The sequence below is a fragment of the Olea europaea genome, unplaced genomic scaffold (genome assembly GCF_002742605.1).
Source record: "Olea europaea var. sylvestris unplaced genomic scaffold, O_europaea_v1 scaffold1314, whole genome shotgun sequence".
Taxonomy (NCBI): domain Eukaryota; kingdom Viridiplantae; phylum Streptophyta; class Magnoliopsida; order Lamiales; family Oleaceae; genus Olea; species Olea europaea.
The window spans coordinates 1777-20294 of record NW_019230613.1 but is presented as its reverse complement, the minus strand read 5'-3'; the positions used below and the strand labels follow the sequence as shown (position 1 = coordinate 20294).

Below are 18518 nucleotides of genomic sequence, written 5' to 3'. Positions count from 1 at the left end.
CGAGCTGACAGTTCAAATGAAATGGGCTCAATGAAAAAAAAAAAAGGACTCCTTGGATCTAGGCCTAGGCGAGCACGGGCTGTAGTTCGGGTCTGCCCATGCCTGGATCCGCCCCTGTCAACTATATTACCTAAATTATGAGTGGTTTTGTAATTGTAGTACGAATATAATACCCATTCCAGATAGGACTCTTTGAGACAACGATATCTAACTGATTTAGTCTTAACGTTAATGCACTACTTAATTCTTCTAGGAGTGCACTACATACCTCTATAAATACAAAGGTTTGGATCATTATTCAGGTATGTCTTTACATACAATTTCAGCTTATATCTTTTCACATAAATTTCCTCTTTGACTTAAGTATTAAAGGGTCGATGAGGACACACCTCGTTGAGGTACTGAGAGGCCTTGTTCATACTCTTTCTCAGTCTTCCTCCTCGAGAAATCGACAGGTACGATTCTTGGTAGCTTCGGTTTCAAAATACAGTTTTAAATTTAAGAAGCTTGATAAATCTTTTAAAAATTAAGTGGTCACATTTTCTGACTTTTGATCAATTTTGGAGATCTATAATTAATTAAATAGGCCACAGTCATAATAACCACACAATTAATGACCACGATCATATACTAATCACAATCACAAACACACATTTTGTGGGTTATGATCCCGTATTCTAGTACAAATCCCATATTTAATAGGTTATAAATTACACAATTAACTGATCACAATTACTTTCATCTCATCTCTTCCCATGCCACCATACCTTGCCTTATCCTACCCTAACCTATTTCTACAGTGTCTGTCGGTACTACCTAAATTGCAGATGTCGCGTAAGTTTCACCACCCCTCACCAACATCTCCACCTCAAATCACCTCATTAACTCAGCAACAGTCAACGTCCAAATAGGTTTATTTCTATAGCACACATCTGAGAGAGTTAGAGGCGGCTTCAATTTCAATGGAGAAGATGTTTCTCGAAATGTTCATGAAGATGCCAAACAAGACGAGGTGTTGAAGCAGCTCAAGACCCATGCTAGAATGTTCTAAGTTTGGATTGCTTTCATTTTGGTCATTCATTGCATTCTCTACTACTTCGATAGCAAAGAAGAACTCAAGATTGAATGAAATGCAAAACGAGAAAAGACCCAGTGGGGGCGTCGATGGTGAACTTTCGACAGGGGATGGGGCAGCAGTGGACGTTGACAGTGTGGATCTAGAAAGAAATGAATTAAGTGATAGCGTAGGATTGTGTGAGGTAGGTAGTGGTGGATCCAAGAAAATATTGAGAACGGGCTAGCAAAAAAATAAAAATCACACATATTTTTTTTTACTTAAATCTTTCTTGTTCATTAGCATTTGGGCTGGGGGACGGGCCGGGCTCCGCCAATGGACGTAGGGCACGACAAGTTGTAGCATATACCTGATTTTTAAAAAGATAAATTTAAATTCTGATTTTTGAAAAAGAAAGATTATTAGTAGACCTAGATATAATTTTCCAAAAAAAAAAAAAAAGAGGAGAGAGAAAGTAAAAGTCTCTAGTTATATGTCAAAGTATGCTAATTTTCAAACTGCTCAATAGACCCATTAAATAGTCTATACTCCTATCAAATGCCATTATGGAATAGAGCTTTTTAACCACCTTAAAAGAAAACAAGAATAAAAAGACTCTGAGATCAAGTGTAACTTAAAGTGTTTAGAGCATAATCTCAGTAGATTAGTGAGTTGAGTTTAGGTTTCATTCGAGGGGAGGGATGAAATCTATACGATCTAAGATCTGTAATTTCTATTGTTCCAATTTGTTTGTCTCACCAATAAAATGTTGACAACTCATTAAAATAAAATTTAGGGAAAATTGTAGTAGTGATTCCAAACTTTTCACTTTTTGCAGACCTTACTTTAACTTTCATTTTGTGCCACCCACAGTCTCAAACCTTTCAAAAATATGCATCTGAGGTCCAAATAGATGGAAGCCGTCCATTTGACTGTTAGTTGACCAAGAAAATTGGACTTCGACCAAATTGAAAAGGGGTAAAATGATAACATTAGAATTAACATTTTTTTTTCAACATTATTAATAATTAAACTAAGAAAACAAAAAAGAAAGCAACCCTATCTTTATCTTCTTCCCTCTCCCCACCTTCAGCCCTACCCCTCCAGCCAAACCATAATCCAAAGTCGCCGACAGCCACCACCAAACCCACAGCCACACAAAAACCAAAACCACCTCCACTAAATCGAACCATCACCTTCCACCTCCATTTCTTCTAAACTTCAACACCGCCTCCACTAAATTGAACCCAAAAGTTACGGGAATTCAAAAGATCTACTTGAGCGATCCTTACCTATTTCACTTCTCCCATGGTGTACATGGTTTCTGTTTTCTCGTCCATAAAATTCATTTTCCAACCAATTTTGTGATCTCTTACCAAGATCCTAGCTAAGAGCCATGGATTCACAAAGGAGACTCTCTACACCAAACATAGGGACAGTGCCATTTGGTTTCAAGGAAGGTAAGGTGCATCCCGGATATAGCAATAGCTTGATTTGCTTGGAGGGTTTCAAATAAGGAAAGTGCATCATATTGGTCAGTACTCGACCGAATTTTCTATGTTGCAGTCGTGGTAGAGATGGTGGTGGTGGTGGGATTTTCCACCAATAATTTCTTGTAGAATTGAATTGATTAATTTGAGATAGATGGATAACTGTCCATCGAGTCGACTATGGGTTTTGTGGTGGCGATTGGTGGCTTTGGATTGTGTTTGGTTGGATGTTAGGTGGGGATGGGGGTGGATATTGGGTTGGGTTAGTTTGGGCGACTGTGGAAGGCAAGGAAATGGCAGCGCGGCGATGGTTGAAGGTTGTGGAGTTGTGGCGATTTCGGGAAGTAACTGATTAGTTGTCGATGAGTAGGCTGTGGTGGTGCCGACGGGTTTGTTTAATGTGGTGGTGGTGTCGGCAGCTATGGGAAGAAGAAGATTTCTTTCCTTTTTTTTATTTAATTGTTCGAATTGTTAATAATAATTAGAAATATGTAAATATACCTTTTCGCCCTTTCTAATTTGGTCAAAATTGATTAAATTTTGACTTTTCTGGTCAAGTAACTGTCGAATGGATAGTTTCCATCCATTTGGATCTCAGGTGCATATTTTTAAAAGATTTGGAATTGTGGTTGGTACAAAATGAAGATTAGGGTAAAGTCTGCAAAAAAGTGAAAGTGAAAGGTTTGAGACCGCTGCTGCAATTTTCCCTAAATATTATTTGAATCATGAGATCAACTTGCAAAATAGAAAATATTTGCCCTAACCTGGTCCCAAAATTCATTTTGGTCTTCCAATTCTAAATTGAAAATGAGATAGATAAAATTATGGCAGGAATTTTTGTTTCCTCCAACTCCACCATGATTAAACATTGACTTGGTGGTTGAGAAATTGTTTGTCATTTCAAATCACACTAGGAGTAAAAAGTTGAATGGATATGAAACTTAGGGCTCTATGCAATACAAGCTTATGCTTGTCCTATTTATCCAATGTTTTTTTCTTAGCAGTTTTATTTCTCCCCTTTATTTTTAATTATAATTCAGGCCCCGTTTGTTTCCTATTTTTGTAAAAATAGAATGAAAAATTTAGTTATTGCGGACCTCACACAAGAAATAGAAATTCAAATTTGACGGCTTGATGTGATGGATAACGGTCTTATTTTTCATTTTAACGAGGAAAGAATGGGAAACAAACGGGGCTCAGTAAAAAACTTAATTCTACGCATCCATTAATAAATAATAACGATCATTTTGTGCAAAGTAAATACGTAAAACGGTTAAAAATTACAGTAAAAAACCTTTTTCTAAAGGTTGAACACACACAAACCGACAAGAAGTTAAAGCATCTTTACACAACTGGGAAACAGCCTAATTCTATGTTATTTTAAATTATTTACATGTAATTGGCTTGCACTTGAGTTGAAGAAAGCTACTTAAGTTGAAGAAAGCTTAATTATTTAGTGCAATCAATCACATTTTTGAGTATAGATTCTTCATCTTTTTACCTTTAATCACTTGGAGAATGCAAATAGTCAAACATTGCAGTCTCATCGAATCTTCTAAGGTCTATTTGGTATAACTTCTGCTTACAACATTTTTTTCTAAGAAGAGCTTCCTTCAAAACCAATTTCCTTCAAAAACTCGATTTATTGGAGGAGAATGCCTTTAGAAAATTATCCAAACAATTCCCAAAAGGAAAAAAAAAGACTTTTCAAAATCTTGCTAAATGGGCTCCAATTCTAGATTAAAGAAAATATAGTTTCATTTGTTCAGTCTTTTTTTTCCCCCAATAAGTCGATCACGCTCGATATTACCTATTATTAAGAAAATACAAGGAGGGGAGGGGGTTCTTCCTCGTGCTGTTTGTGTTTTATCTAATTGTTAACTGATTATTAGAGAAAGGCATTCAGTTAAAACTCAAGACAAGACACTGATTTTATTGCATACCAACAAGAATTACAGATATTAATGTTTGATCCTACCTTATTTTGTTTTGAGGCCCTTGTGTCACTCCTCAATTTGATCTTCTCAACCCTTTTTATAATTCTTATTTAATAGATTAACAAGTTTAAAGAAATATAATTTTTTTCTTGCATGTTTTTCGACTAAGAAATTTTCGACAATATTAAAGGAAAAATAAATTTAAATCTCGTTTATTTTGCTATACGACGATACAAAGCATTGCATACACTATGTTAAAATAATATAGCGCATAATGTAAGAACATTATTATTAGATTATGCATATAAGTAAACTTTTATTTCTATAAACCGTTGAATTTATATTTTTATAAGCTAAAAATGGGAGAAAATTAAGGATTGGTTCTCTAATTGTGTGATTATGAGTCCCAAGTAATTATAATTCTAGCTTAAAGTCATGTGGAATAGTGATTGACCATTATTCGAAGAAAATAGAGTTTTGAATTGTGATTTTTAAAAGAACACGTGATTAAAAAGTAGAAATTTTTTTTAATTTACGTGTAAAATATTTTATTATATAAATGCGAGGTTAAAAATAAATATGTGAAAAAAAGAGTTTGAAAATAATTATTGTCAAATAGAGGCTTCATGCGGTTGAAATCGCTAATGTGGATGATAAAATGACATCACACAACTTCTATGTGACTTTAAGCTGGAGCAAAACTTTCAAAATACTTAAAATTTTTCTCCGGTTCAAAAGTTTTGTACAATTTTTCGCTTTGACAATTTCAATCACATAATCACGTGAAACCTAAATTAAATATTTAAATACGTTGAGTATTTATCGTGAAAACATATTGAAGATCAGAAAACCCAACCTTTCCTGAAGAAATGCTACTTGATATATGTTAAAATTTCTATGTTTGAGTGTCATTCTCCAAAAATTCATTTTTTTCTCTTAATTCATTTTAACCACACATTTTTATAATAGAATAATTCTATATGTAAATTTAAAAGTGTACTCTACTTTTTTACCACATGATTTAAAAAATAATAATATTACAAAATTTATTCTTTCAATAAAATGGGGCTCAAAACACATCCATGGAATAAATTTTTTATGGGGCAGCCAAACATTCACTGAAAAATTATTATTTATTGGCAATTCTTTTAATTAATGCAGACTATTCTCCCGCCTGTTTCGAGCTTGGAAAGGCCAGGGAAGAAGCGGGTTTTCTGGGAGTAGTACTTTGGTAAGTGAAAGCTGTCAGTCCTCAAGACCAGGAATTACAAATTAAAATAAATATGAAAGGAAATTGGAATTTTACTGTTGTAGATGATAAGCACTTCTAACTGTTTATAAAGTTTTTGATTTGAAAGCAAATAGTATTCCATTTACTGTGGTGTCGCACCACCGTATCCAGGTGTCGCCTCCTCAATTCCCACTGCCGTACGTAATAGACCTTTTTTACGGGATTCTGGGCTTACTTTAAACAGTGTTGAATTTTATCTGTACTGTAAAGAATAGTATTCCACATCCATACACTGTGGTGTTAGTGCTACCCCGCCACGACCAGGTGTCGCCGCCCTCCTCACCGCCTTACGTTATATGTTATCGCGTTTTAAATCATTTTGAGGGGTAGGGTTTAAACAGTGACGAATTTTCTCTATATATGTATATACTGTATGCTGTGTTATGTAGATGTTGGAAAACTCACACTGGTTGTACATGTTGTACGTTTATACAGAAACCCATTTCTCAAAATAATCCAAAATTGTTGCTAAGTTGCTAAAAAGAAAAAGGTTGAAACCCCCCACAAATTATAGTACACTTGAGCACTGAGCGATGAATTTACCTAGAACAAGAAGAAAAACAGGAGTAATCCCTGTAGAAAACACCCAATTTTAGCAACAAAAAAGATTGGAAATTTTCAGAAAAAAATTCGAAATTTACAGTTGACACAGAAAAAGAAGATCAAGAATAGCAGCTACTCCTCGTCATCCACTTTCGAAAGCGAAGAAATAACATAGTTAAAACTAAGTGGCCTATTTTTGTCATGATGAGAAGAGAAGAATCTGAAGGAGGAAGCAGTAGGTGCCAAGACTGCGGAAATCAAGCTAAGAAAGATTGTGAACATTTTAGGTGCCGAACTTGTTGCAAAAGCCGAGGTTTTCAGTGTCAAACCCATGTTAGCAGCACTTGGATTCCTGTATCAAGAAGGCGGCAAAGGCATCAACAGATGCAAATTTCTTCTGTCGCTCAACAACAGCAACTTCTTGGTTCAAACCCTAAAAGACACAGAGAGAATCCAGCATTAGGTACTGTATTTATCACACTGTACAAAGATTTACAGATCCACAAACACGAATTCTTGTTTGAACAACTGAAACTCCATAGTGAAAGTGTATAGTTCAAAACCCTAGAGCCTGCAGTTCCTACAGTGTGTGTAGGAAGCCATTACCAGTATTCTTGATGTACTTAAAATAACCCAAAAATCTCAATTTCTGTATACTTTTGCCGATGTGTTTCTAGCTTAACTTAGATTTAGTATATCTTAATATGGGTTATCTTGGTTTGATTATTTTATGTGTGTTTGTTAAATTAGGGCTAGAAGGTAATTTTCCGGCGGAAGTGAGTTCTCCGGCGATGTTTAGATGCGTTAGATTGAGCTCGACAGACAATGCGGCGGATCAATATGCATACCAAACATCAGTGAACATCGGAGGACATGTATTCACTGGAATTCTTTATGACCAAGGCCCTGAGGGAACTTATGTCGCCGGAGAAAGCTCTTCCGGTGGCATGATGCACCCGGATTTTAACGCCGGCAGCACTGGTACGGCGTCCCCGCCTTCTTATCCTAGCACTTTTAGTGCTTTTACAACTGGTTCTCATCAGTTCTTCCAATACCCAAAATCTTGAACAAAATTGTCCCTTAATGAAATTCTCTCCTCTCTGTCTCCATTTTAGGCACATTAATGTGAGGAACTCAATAACCAGACAAATATTTGACTAGGAAAAAGAGGGACAAATCATTTGTTCTTTATAATTCCGATGAAGAATAACTTGCTCGTCTGTGATTTGATTTTTGCATTTTGTCCCATTGCCAAATTCTGTATTATTTCTTGCTAAATTCTTGACTGCTTATGAACTTCGAAGCTACTTTTTCCCCAGATTACCCGTTTCTTTGCTGGTCAAGCTTTCCCGGTAGCTTCGTGCTCGCATGATGACTATATGTGTGCATGTATTTGTATAATCTTAAACTTTATTAGATCATCACATGACAGTGAAGGATACAATACATAATTAAATATATGATGCCTACCAATAATTGCTCTTAAGAATTTTACAACCTTTTAAGTTCTTTACGTTTTAATTTGATTATGAACACTGATAAGTTGATTAATTAAAACATGCATCAAAATGATATCTTATGCTTTTCTGAATTATTAGTGAATTAAACTTTCCCCTTATTGCATGTTTAAGAATACTAGATCGAACAACGTTCGACCTAATTAAGATGGTGTTTGGTATCGCTTTTAATTACTTATATGTCACATAATGTATGAATAGTAAATTTTGAAAACCTAGAATGTTTGAATTAAAATTTTGTTTGACGAACTGATTGTTCTAATGTCCACTACTTAATCTTCGGTATGACATAACGTCTTAGTTTGTCTGTCTAAGACCTTGCCTAGTGCACATATATATTTATGATGATGATTAAGATAGTAAACACGGTGGCCCTATTTCTAAAAAGTAAGAAGCAAACACTTGAGAGATAATATTTAATTATACTTAATGCAGAAAGATTAATTAGGTGGGCATCTTCTAATATTTTGATGATTGTGTCCTCAATCAAGAAGCACCTAAGAAGCCCCATGTTTAATTATCCTTTTATGCGAAAGAGACATTCACACTAACCAAAGGAAAGAGTTGATACCACCCCCACATAATAATAAAAACACTTAAGAATATATCCTTAGAACTGTGAAAAGAATTGAAGAAAAAAATAAATCCTTCAATTATATATATGCAACTTGAATAAAAAACACTAAGAAATTCTCAATTACTTTCCGATTTTATCGATTTAAAAAAACTCCTTTTATGGAAGAAGTAACAATTTAACTTTTGGAAAAAAAAAAAACCCCAAGGGGCCAGGCGTGAGGGGCTTTTTACAAATGAATTATTCTTGTAATAAGCATGCATTTCAGGTTTTTATTTATTTTTTCATTTTTATTTATTTTTTCTTTCTTATTGCTGATCTTTGGAGTCACTTCGGAGATCATTATAGAGTGCTTTTTAAAGGTTTCAATGCTTCTTTACACAAAGAGAATGAGTATCCCTTGTACGGATTTTATGCACGTCTTCACTCTTAATAATCCTTGAGGCTTGTTTGCCCAAGCTTGAAAGTAAGTAAAAGTTACTTTATTAGCTTCTAACTCTTTATATGTTTATCTTTTTCTTTTTTTAAATACAAAATGCTACTTATTTTTGAAAGTAAATTGTTAGAATAAGTTATTTTTATTTCTAATATTTACTCTAGAAAGACATTTGTTATTGCACTTACTTAAACTTTTTAAGTTTAGCCAAACACTTTTTAGGTATTATTGTAATTACAACTTAAGGTAGTGAAAGTCTTTATTCTGCTTAGGGTTTTGTAGTTTTCCCTTTTACTTTGGAGTCTTTTCAGATTAATTATTTAAATGATTAAATTGCACCTTTTCCTTCTCTCCGGAGAAATAATGATAGCAGGAATAGGACTTCTTGAGTTTAAGTTCGCCGTCGCGTATTCTTCTTTTAAAAAAGTGTGCACAAATTAGGATTTTGATTAGAATATTGAGTTTGTGTGATTTACTTGACAGCTTGAAACATTATTGTTGTTTATAATGTGTCTGTTGCATTTTGTAGCGCACCTCAATTCTCTCAAATCTGTATGCTTGTTCGATCCCTTAAGTTATGGATCCTAATTATTCATTGTGCGGAGCAAAAAACGTAAATTGAAAAAGAGAGAAGATGGGGTGTTCGATTTTGTAAATTTCTTTCATGATAGTGAATTACTATAAGGTGGAAGATGACGTAATCTCACATAAAGACGAACTTTTATAAATCTTGCTTGTTCTACTTTTTTATGTGATTTTATTGCTCTTGATGACATAATTAGGATTTTCAATAAAGATCCGTATGCTTTACATCTCGATTTGATCAGTATATATTCTAGAAACCGTCACTAATTCCATCATTGGGATTTTTCCTATATTTTTTTTCTTAATTATCGTTGATGGCTTGCTAATTTTCGTTGAAGGTTTGCCAATAGTCACCTTTTTACAACATCGTTTTCAGTCTTAAAAGTAGCTTTTTTCCCCCTGATTGTATTATGCCTGAAGAGAATTGTTTGCAAGTAATTTGCTTTTCACTCTTCTGCTTTGTAATTATCATGTTTCTCTTGTGAAAAGTAAATTACATAAATTGAACATCCTGCAAAATAGAAAGAATAAATACTTTTGTTTAGTATGTATCTTAGAATCACTATGACTAGAGATGTTTATTTTGTGTAAAAAGTAGTTTTGGACGGCATAGTGTAATGTATTTTAACATTTTCTAATATTTTTAGTGATTACGCTTAAGAAATTCTCGGGGACTAGAGAAAGAGCTTACGTATAATTATTGTACCATGTTTGATAGAGTGGGTTAAAACTTTTAATTTTCTCTTCTCCCATAAAATAGCACAATACTATTAAGTTCATCTAATTAATTGTGGGATGAAGGTGACAAAGTATCATTTTAATATCACGACTCACAAAAAAGTGAGTCCAAATTTATTGTCTATATTATAATGAACTCTCGACTATCCACTATAAAATTAATTTAACATCATACTACATTAGTTCTTGTTAATAAATGGCAAGAAGCCACTTCGAATGTGAAATTTTTTGTAATGTAGTACTTCTATGTTTTGTTATTATTACGAAGAACTAATGTAGTGAGGTGCCAAATATTTAGTGAGACGTCAAATGGGAATGCACTTGGTTGATTAATGGATTAGTGTCTCGGCTTCGAAGATTCATTTGATTATTTTGACAAATTTAGAATTGTTTACATAGGATTAATACTATTTATTCTCTTTAGATATTTAATTTTATGTAATGTTGTGAACAATTTTGTTTTTTAATGCTAAAACTTTATACAAATTTTCACGTATCTTTAATAAAGAAATTGAAGCAGAATCAAATAAATTTGACCATCTTCATCTTTATAATTTACGATTCACCAAATTTTAGTCAGAGTGTAATTTAAAATGTTTTTCCCTGATTAATAACCAATAGCAAGGGTTAAAGTGAAAGTGAAAATGAAAATGAAAATAAATTAATAATTGTAATGAAGAGAAATTAACAGCTCTCTCAAAATATTAATTACATATTTTGTACTTAGTATCGGAGGAAATTTACAAAACATGAAATACACCTTGTATATAGTGTGTAATTATTTACATACTGTATTTTATAAATTTATATTTTACATATAAATATTTACAAAAAAACACATTTAATTGAAAAAATATAAATATATTATTAATCATTATAAATAACTATATAGACAAAAATACATCCAAAATAACAAATCACATCCAATAATTACGGTAACTTGCAACCCAAAAATTAAGAATGCACGTGTAATTTTATATATATATATATATCCAATGTGGATTACATTTTTCTTTTCTGCGAGAAAGTTCTACATAAGATAAGAATTTATAAATAGAAATAATAAAAAATATCTATGTATGTGTAAAATATGAAAACGAAAAATTATTATATATGCAAGGCAGTGAGAGGCTCGTCTAAATTTTATTTTACGGAAGGAAAGATGAATGATAAAGGAAAAAAAAATAAAATTTCAGATGAAAATGAAACTGCATTTGAATTTTTGGAGACAGAGAAATTTAAAATAGTTAAAATTAGTATGTAAAGTGTTACATAATGTAATATAAAGGGTGTGATTTTATTTTTAATTATGGATATTTGGATCTATTTAACTATTTTTAATGGCAACTAAATAAAATTGTTTTTGTTACTATAAATGTAATATGTAAATTTTTAAAAATAGCATATATAAAGTTTAAATGCAACCTAAATATAGGGTGTATTTATTAAATTTTTCTAGTATTAAATTATCTCGCTACATTATATTTATAAGATTCTAATTTCTTTTTTTTTAAATAATTAATAAGGCTAATTTGGTCTAATAAAGATTAGTAAGAACTCGTAGGGAAATTTACATCATTATCCTGAATTTACTGTTAAATATTCAAGTATTCCAAAACTTTTAAATAAAAGTTAGTTAATCGACAATATTTTTTATTATAGTTGCAAATTAATTTCTAAACTTTCAATTTTAAAATTGTTAAGTGGTGCTTTAGGATATCTAAGTTTTGTTACTAAACATGGAGTGATGTCCATAAATTTGAATTGGCATGCTTTCACTTGGCCGTGTGTTAATATGACCAATATTTGGATATTTCTGAAGATTATTTGTACAATTAAAATGAAAAATTGATGTTTTGAAAAGTCGGAGAATAATTTTCTAAGAGAGAAATATATTAATGACCAATGATGCAATTTTTTGAAGTCTTGATTGGAATGGTCTACATATCTGGGCCGTGCATTAGGCCCAACAATTCTCTAGAAACGATGGCAGGGCTAGTCAGTTTAATATTTATAATATATATATATATTTTTTTTACGATTTTGCTACATTTATATAATGATTTACATACATATAATATGAGTAAACATGATTGAATTAAAATTTCTTTAACACTATAAAAAAATAAAAAACTTTCCACTATCTTTTTGTCATATAATTTGTATGTAAATTATTATATAACTATTTTATGTATAAGTAGTATTATTTTTTTTTAATATAAAAGGAAAATTGTTAAAAATTTCAAAGCAAGATTCAAATTTCATATTTTGAATTTGAAAATTCACTGATGCGTGTTGCTGTTGCATTCTTGCTGGTAGGATCATAGTCTACTTAGCAGATTCTGGAATTTACGAATTTTACCACTACTGCTTAAGCTCTCGTTTGGCTCCTATTACATTAAATTACATTACATTTCATTTTTCTCTCTCTTATTTTCAACCACACAACTTTTCATAAAATAATGTTACATGTAAATCGAAAATTTTCACTTCTTTTTCAACCACTCATTTTTCAAAAAAATTACTATTCCACCCATTTTTACTTTAAAAAATGGCGGTCAAACAGGGGCTAAGTTCAAAAAGGCATCGAGAGGAGCTTGGCACTAAAGACATGCATTTTAAATCATGGATAGACAAATAAAACGTCCATATAAACACGTCACTTTCGATCAAGATCTTTTCGCCTTTATTTTGATTATGAATTTGATCTAATAGATAAACAGATATATGGTTTCTATCCTATTTTCGTCCGATCTCTCCCTCCACGTGATGACAAGGAATGGAGTGTTGCTTCAAACTCTTGTTGCTATCCTTTCCAATTACCAACACACAATCTTTTTTTATGAGCTTGTTTGGAAAGGATTAAAATCCGATTTTAATCTAAGTCAAAGTCCAATAATTATTATTAACTATATTTTTCATGGGCCTCATAACTTTTCAATCACACATTTAAAAAACTTTTATCACAATCTACTAAAAGATATAATTTTAATCCCAAGATTTGGCTTTGGGCAAATTGATAGATTGGTCTATCTTGAGATAGTCGTGTATGGAATATAATTCGAAAGAGAGAAAATTTTAAAAATTAAAAGGCTTTATCCCTTTAGGTTTGAAAAAAAATAAATTGATAATAATAATAAGAAACAAGTACCTAGAAGTAAAATTAAAAAGATAAAAGGTTATATCTTGTATTTGACAACCATTATTTCAAAATTTTTTAATTTTCATATTTATTCTTAACCACACATTTACAATAAAATATTTTACATGTAACTTCAAAATTTTTCCTTATTTTTTAATTATATATTCTTCAAAAAAATAATCATTTAAACTCTTGTTTGAGCTCTTTTTTCCATTAAAATGTATTCTTCAATGGTGATTTGATCCAATTTTCAACCACATTCTCCAATAATATAATATTATACGTAACTTCAATTTTTTATTTTATTTTTTAACCACACATTCTCTATCATAACACTATTGTAAATGCATTTTTTTTGAAAAAATGGGACTCGAACATCCCCTAAAACTCTATTTTCTCAAACTAATGGTCATCAAACGTGGGCATAATCACAAGTAGAAGAGTGTGAACGACGTGGTAGTCTGGTAGATTAGAAGTAAACAAAATCGAATCATGCTTCAGTGCGATAAATGTTGACATAATTTTTGACATAATATCACATAGTACTTTATCATTTGATTTTTTAAAATACAGTCAACTTTTTCCAATGGATTATCCTATTTCTACCTAAAAGTGGTACATAATAGATTACATAAAATGATGTGAAGAAAAAAGATTGAATGAAAGTTGATTGTTTTTAAATTGATAAATGATAAAATGACACATGATATTATGTAATGTATTTATATGGGAAAATTACATGGGAGCAGGTCTTTAAAGACCACTTTTAAAGAACCAGGTGCAAAGTTTAATTATGTATTAATCAGGTTTTAATTATATATTTTAATATTAATAATAATCTTATAATTAACCCACCCTAGGCTTAAATTCGTTTCCTCCTTTCTGGCTCTCTCTCATTTCGCGTCTCTCTGCAGGAGTTTCTCCTCTTCGACGACATGGCATCTTAGGCGTTGAGGCACGACATCGGAGGTGCACCCGTCATTTCGCACAACTCCATCGTGGCGCTGTTGCACGATCGTGGTTTCGCCACTTCTTCTCTGCTCACAACGTTAACGGAAAGAGGGTATGAGCGTTGTTTCTTCTCTGTTCAGATTTGTCGATCGACACTGCTGCGAACGGCAGAATGGCGACAATGTGACGTAGTGACACTGCCGCGAACGATGTAGTGTGGTGGAGGTATGGTGTGTTGTGATGGATCTAAGTAGCGATATTGGGAGTCTAGTATGGTGCATTTTATGTTTTGGGTGGTGTTGGTGACTTTGTAGGGCTGATGGTGGTGTGATAAATCTTGGTAGGAATGCCGTGGTGGTGATGATAACAACGGTGCTCCTGTTGGCAGTAGGTATCTGGGTGGTGGTGGTGATTTGGTTAGTGTTGGTGAGGTTGGGAATGGTGTATTGTTGGTTGTGTTTGGTGGTGGTGCTTGATGTGGTGGTCGTCCTGGTGGTTATGGTGGTTTTTGGAGGTGGAGACAGTGGTGAGGTTGTGGGTTTGTTATCGTTGGTGTTTGGTGGTGGTTTCTGGCGACGATGGAGGTGGTTGTTAGTGGCAACAATTTTGTTGGTAATGATGTCGTGGAGTTGGTGTTGGCGGTGATTGTGATGGTGTTGTGGCCGCGTAGTGTTTGTGACCAAGTACTATGGTGGAATGGGATTGGGTGTTTGATGTTTGTGACCAATTATTTGGTCTCCCCGTGACTGATTATTAATCCGTGACATAAAATTCGATCATTTTGTGACTAAAAAAATTATATGTGACCATCAAATTTGAAAATATGTTACCCGTGACCTATAATTTTTTGGATTTGTGACCAATAACATAAACTGTGACCTATAAAATTGATGGATAAATTGTGATCCGTGACTACGACATAATTTGTGACCTATCAAAGTTTTGATTCGTGATCTCGAAATAATTTGTAACCAGTGAATAAATTTGTGACCTATAATTGTGTGCACGTGACCATTAATTATATAATTGTGACTTTATTATATTTAATTAATAAATATTTTTAACTAATTAGATAAAAATCTGATTTTTGCATTAGTTAAACTTGAAATATAGTTTTTGAATTGTACATGGTTTATGAATTTTACCCTATTTATATAGTAGAGCCCTCAAAACCCATCATGTTTTTATTCATTGTGAGCCCCCCACACATTTGAGGTGCTATACACCTTGTCAGTACTCATCATGCAAGACATATCTCATATTTAGTAATGTTTCATGTATAATGAATTTAACGACATTGTTAACAATTTACCATATGACACGTTGTTATTGAATGGTTTAAAAAATAACCTATCTTTCTAATCAATAATTTTTTGTCACATCTATCAGTGTCAACAATGCTGTACAATATAATTGTACAAATAAATTAATTGATCTCATATTAACATTATTCAACAATGCATAGATTAACATGATTGTACAAATAGCATTTTCGATTCAGCAAAACCACTAACAATACGAAGACAGGCCGGCAACGCTTTTATTTCTCTCTCTACTTCACCACTCTCTCCCCCCCTCTCTCTCTCTCTCTCTCTCTCTGACAAAGACGTACTAATGAGTGTGGTCTCTCCCTATTGTTACCATTGTAATTCATTTATTTCTCGAAGTGTTCAGACATCGCTGCATATAGAAAGAAAAAAAGAGAGTGAATAGGGTAATCGAATCGGAGGGTGCAGGGGGTAGAGGAGGATGCTGTCCGCCGATGGATCTGATGCGGTCCGAGCCGATGCACCTAGTCCAACTCATCATCCCCATCGAGTCCGCTCACCGCACCATCTCCTACCTCGGCGACCTCGGCCTAATCCAATTCAAAGATGTAACTAATTTTTCTCCAATGTAGATATAGAGAGTATATTTTGATTAGTTTTATGGAGTTGTTGAATTGATGTTAGTTGCGGATTCTGTTTGTATGCCTTCGCTAGTGTTTTGCTGCAGTTGGAAATTTAAATCCGAGGTTCACTTATTTGGAGGGATAACGGAGCTAGGGATAACAGAGCTTCATATTTTTCAATTTGCGAAATTTTAATTGTGTGACTTAAGGATGAGCTTATTACTGTAAACAGCTGAAGTAATTGCTCTGTAGGATATCAGCCAGGAGTTTTGATTGAATAGCATGAGCAGAAGATTTGGTAGTCTGGATTAGATAGTATGAAATCTGATGGAATTAATAATTAATGTGAGGCTGCAGTGTTATTTTGACTTTAAATCTATTGACATGCTAGTGAATGTGAATGTGAATGTGACATGCTAGTGAAGGTGAAAGATAGAAATTTATGCATTATGTATTACAAATTAGTAATAGATAGTGTATAGCTTGTAATTATAGAATGGGGCGAGGTATTGCTTAGACATGCAAGTGGCTTCCACAGAATATTGGCTAAATATTTTCATGACTGAAGAGGATGACAGTTCTGTCTCTTACTTTGATGTCCTTATATACATAGGAACTAACAATAATTAGCAATTTAGCATCAACCATGTTTCTGTTTTTCGCATGTGCATGTGCTAATGTGCAGTTCCTGAGTTCCTTCATTAAACTATTTTTCCTTCCTTTATTTGATAAATACGTTCCTTTATTAGAATAGAGATGGGTAAAGGAGCTAGCATTATCACAATAGTTCCTTTCCCTGAATGATGTTTTGATTTTTTCCCCCTTTCAGCTGAATGCAGAAAAAAGTTCATTCAGCGAACATATGCCAATCAGGTAACTTGTTCATTCTCTCGATATGTGAGCCGTTGCAATAATTTTTTTATCACTACAAAGCGAATGTATAAGGGGTGTGTATGTGTGTGTGTAGATCTATTTAAAGTTCTGTTTTTCTTTTCCTTAGAGAAACCAAAGAATTCCTGAAGAATGTGAAATTTTTTTGGGTAGGATTTTTATACTTGCTCAAAGAATAATGAATGTTTGTTTGCTTGATTGTCATTCTTATCATTATAACGAGGTGAATCATGAAATTTTTTTAATATTGCGGGTTCAACTCCAGATCATTTTGGGATGTGAAAAGTGTTGCTTAAATTTTTAAATACTATTATATTTGTCTGTGGATTTTTGGGTTATACACAGATGGGATACTGTGTCCCAATGCTTTTATGGGCCGGATAGACAGCTTACTATTTTATCTATTTTTGATTTATACCGCATGTGATGTCAAATTCTATTCTCCTAAGAGCATGCCATTTGTGAAATTAATTGTTGGTTATCCCTCTTTTGAAGATCAAAAGATGTGGAGAGATGGCACGCAAATTAAGATTTTTCCGGGAGCAAATTTCAAAGGCAGGTTTTTCACCTGCAGTAAGATCTGTGACAGAAGCTGATCTCAATCTGGATGACCTGGAAGTATGTATAGATTCTTAAGAGTTCCTGAAATTGCAGTTTTCTTGGTAGTTGTTTAGTCCTGAATCTGCGTGCAATTTAGGTTAAGCTTGGTGGACTTGAAGCGGAGCTGGTTGAAATTAATGCAAATGGTGAGAAGTTACAGCGCTCGTACAATGAACTAGCTGAGTACAATCTTATCATACAGAAGATGTGCCTTATCTATTTGTTAGTCATCATAGTTTGTTATAGCAGAGCTATTGCACTATTCACACGTGGAACAAGAGAAACTTTGAAGGAGGAAAGAATGTTTAAGTCTATGTGATGAGGACATCACATATTTTGGGTTTCTACTTGTATGCTATTTATTTTATGTTTTATTAGTTGAATTGGGCTGTATTTATGGGCCGGCCCAAGCCCCTTTTATGCTGTAGATTTGGTCTTTTTTCTAGTTTTGCTTTGGGCTAGTTAATGTTTTGGTATTGGGCTTGCAAGCCTTTTTATATTTGGTATTGGGCTTGCACTATATAGGTAGGCTGGGCCATGCCTTTTATATTTTTGTGTTGCTATATATTCAATCCTTTTCTATAAATGGAGGGACATAATTGATGGAAATGAAATGAAGTTTGAGTGTTGCAGGCATTTTCTCCCTTTTCCACCCCCCCTTCACTTCTCTTCTCTTCCCTTCCCTTCTCTCCTTCTTCTCTAGCTGTTTATGTATTTTGCTTCTTCTGCTGGCTTCTTCAACTTTCACAGATTCTAAATTTTTCAACCTATGCTACATCAACTTAGTATCAGAGCTAAACCTGGATTCCATCATCAATCTGCATCCCATAACCCCTGCATCTCCCAAATACTTCATCTACACACAGTTTCTATTTACT

At 33.2% G+C, this 18518-nt stretch overlaps 2 protein-coding genes across 2 annotated transcripts; both read left to right on the top strand.

Moving 5' to 3' along the window:
• The first annotated feature begins 5869 nt into the window (after positions 1–5869).
• LOC111374914 (protein SHORT INTERNODES-like) lies at positions 5870–7638 on the top strand. The gene is made up of 2 exons (XM_022997667.1): positions 5870–6778; positions 7066–7638. Exons 1-2 carry the CDS (start codon positions 6517–6519, stop codon positions 7380–7382), a joined length of 579 nt encoding a protein of 192 aa, XP_022853435.1. The 5' UTR covers positions 5870–6516; the 3' UTR covers positions 7383–7638.
• An 8125-nt stretch (positions 7639–15763) lies between these two features.
• On the top strand, positions 15764–18226 carry LOC111374913 (V-type proton ATPase subunit a3-like). Its single transcript, XM_022997666.1, has 4 exons — positions 15764–16134; positions 16979–17022; positions 17536–17658; positions 17738–18226. The coding sequence occupies exons 1-4, from the start codon at positions 16008–16010 to the stop codon at positions 17957–17959; spliced, it is 516 nt and encodes a 171-aa protein (XP_022853434.1). The 5' UTR covers positions 15764–16007; the 3' UTR covers positions 17960–18226.
• Positions 18227–18518: the final 292 nt, after the last annotated feature.

Bases quoted from the DNA above. Each gene is read 5' to 3' on its own strand.
- LOC111374914 (XM_022997667.1), top strand. From the start codon at position 6,517: ATGATGAGAAGAGAAGAATCTGAAGGAGGAAGCAGTAGGTGCCAAGAC. The intron at 6,779-7,065 runs GTACTGTATTTA...TTGTTAAATTAG, and splicing joins CAGAGAGAATCCAGCATTAG to GGCTAGAAGGTAATTTTCCG.
- LOC111374913 (XM_022997666.1), top strand. From the start codon at position 16,008: ATGCTGTCCGCCGATGGATCTGATGCGGTCCGAGCCGATGCACCTAGT. The intron at 17,023-17,535 runs GTAACTTGTTCA...CCTCTTTTGAAG, and splicing joins AGCGAACATATGCCAATCAG to ATCAAAAGATGTGGAGAGAT. The intron at 17,659-17,737 runs GTATGTATAGAT...CGTGCAATTTAG, and splicing joins TCAATCTGGATGACCTGGAA to GTTAAGCTTGGTGGACTTGA.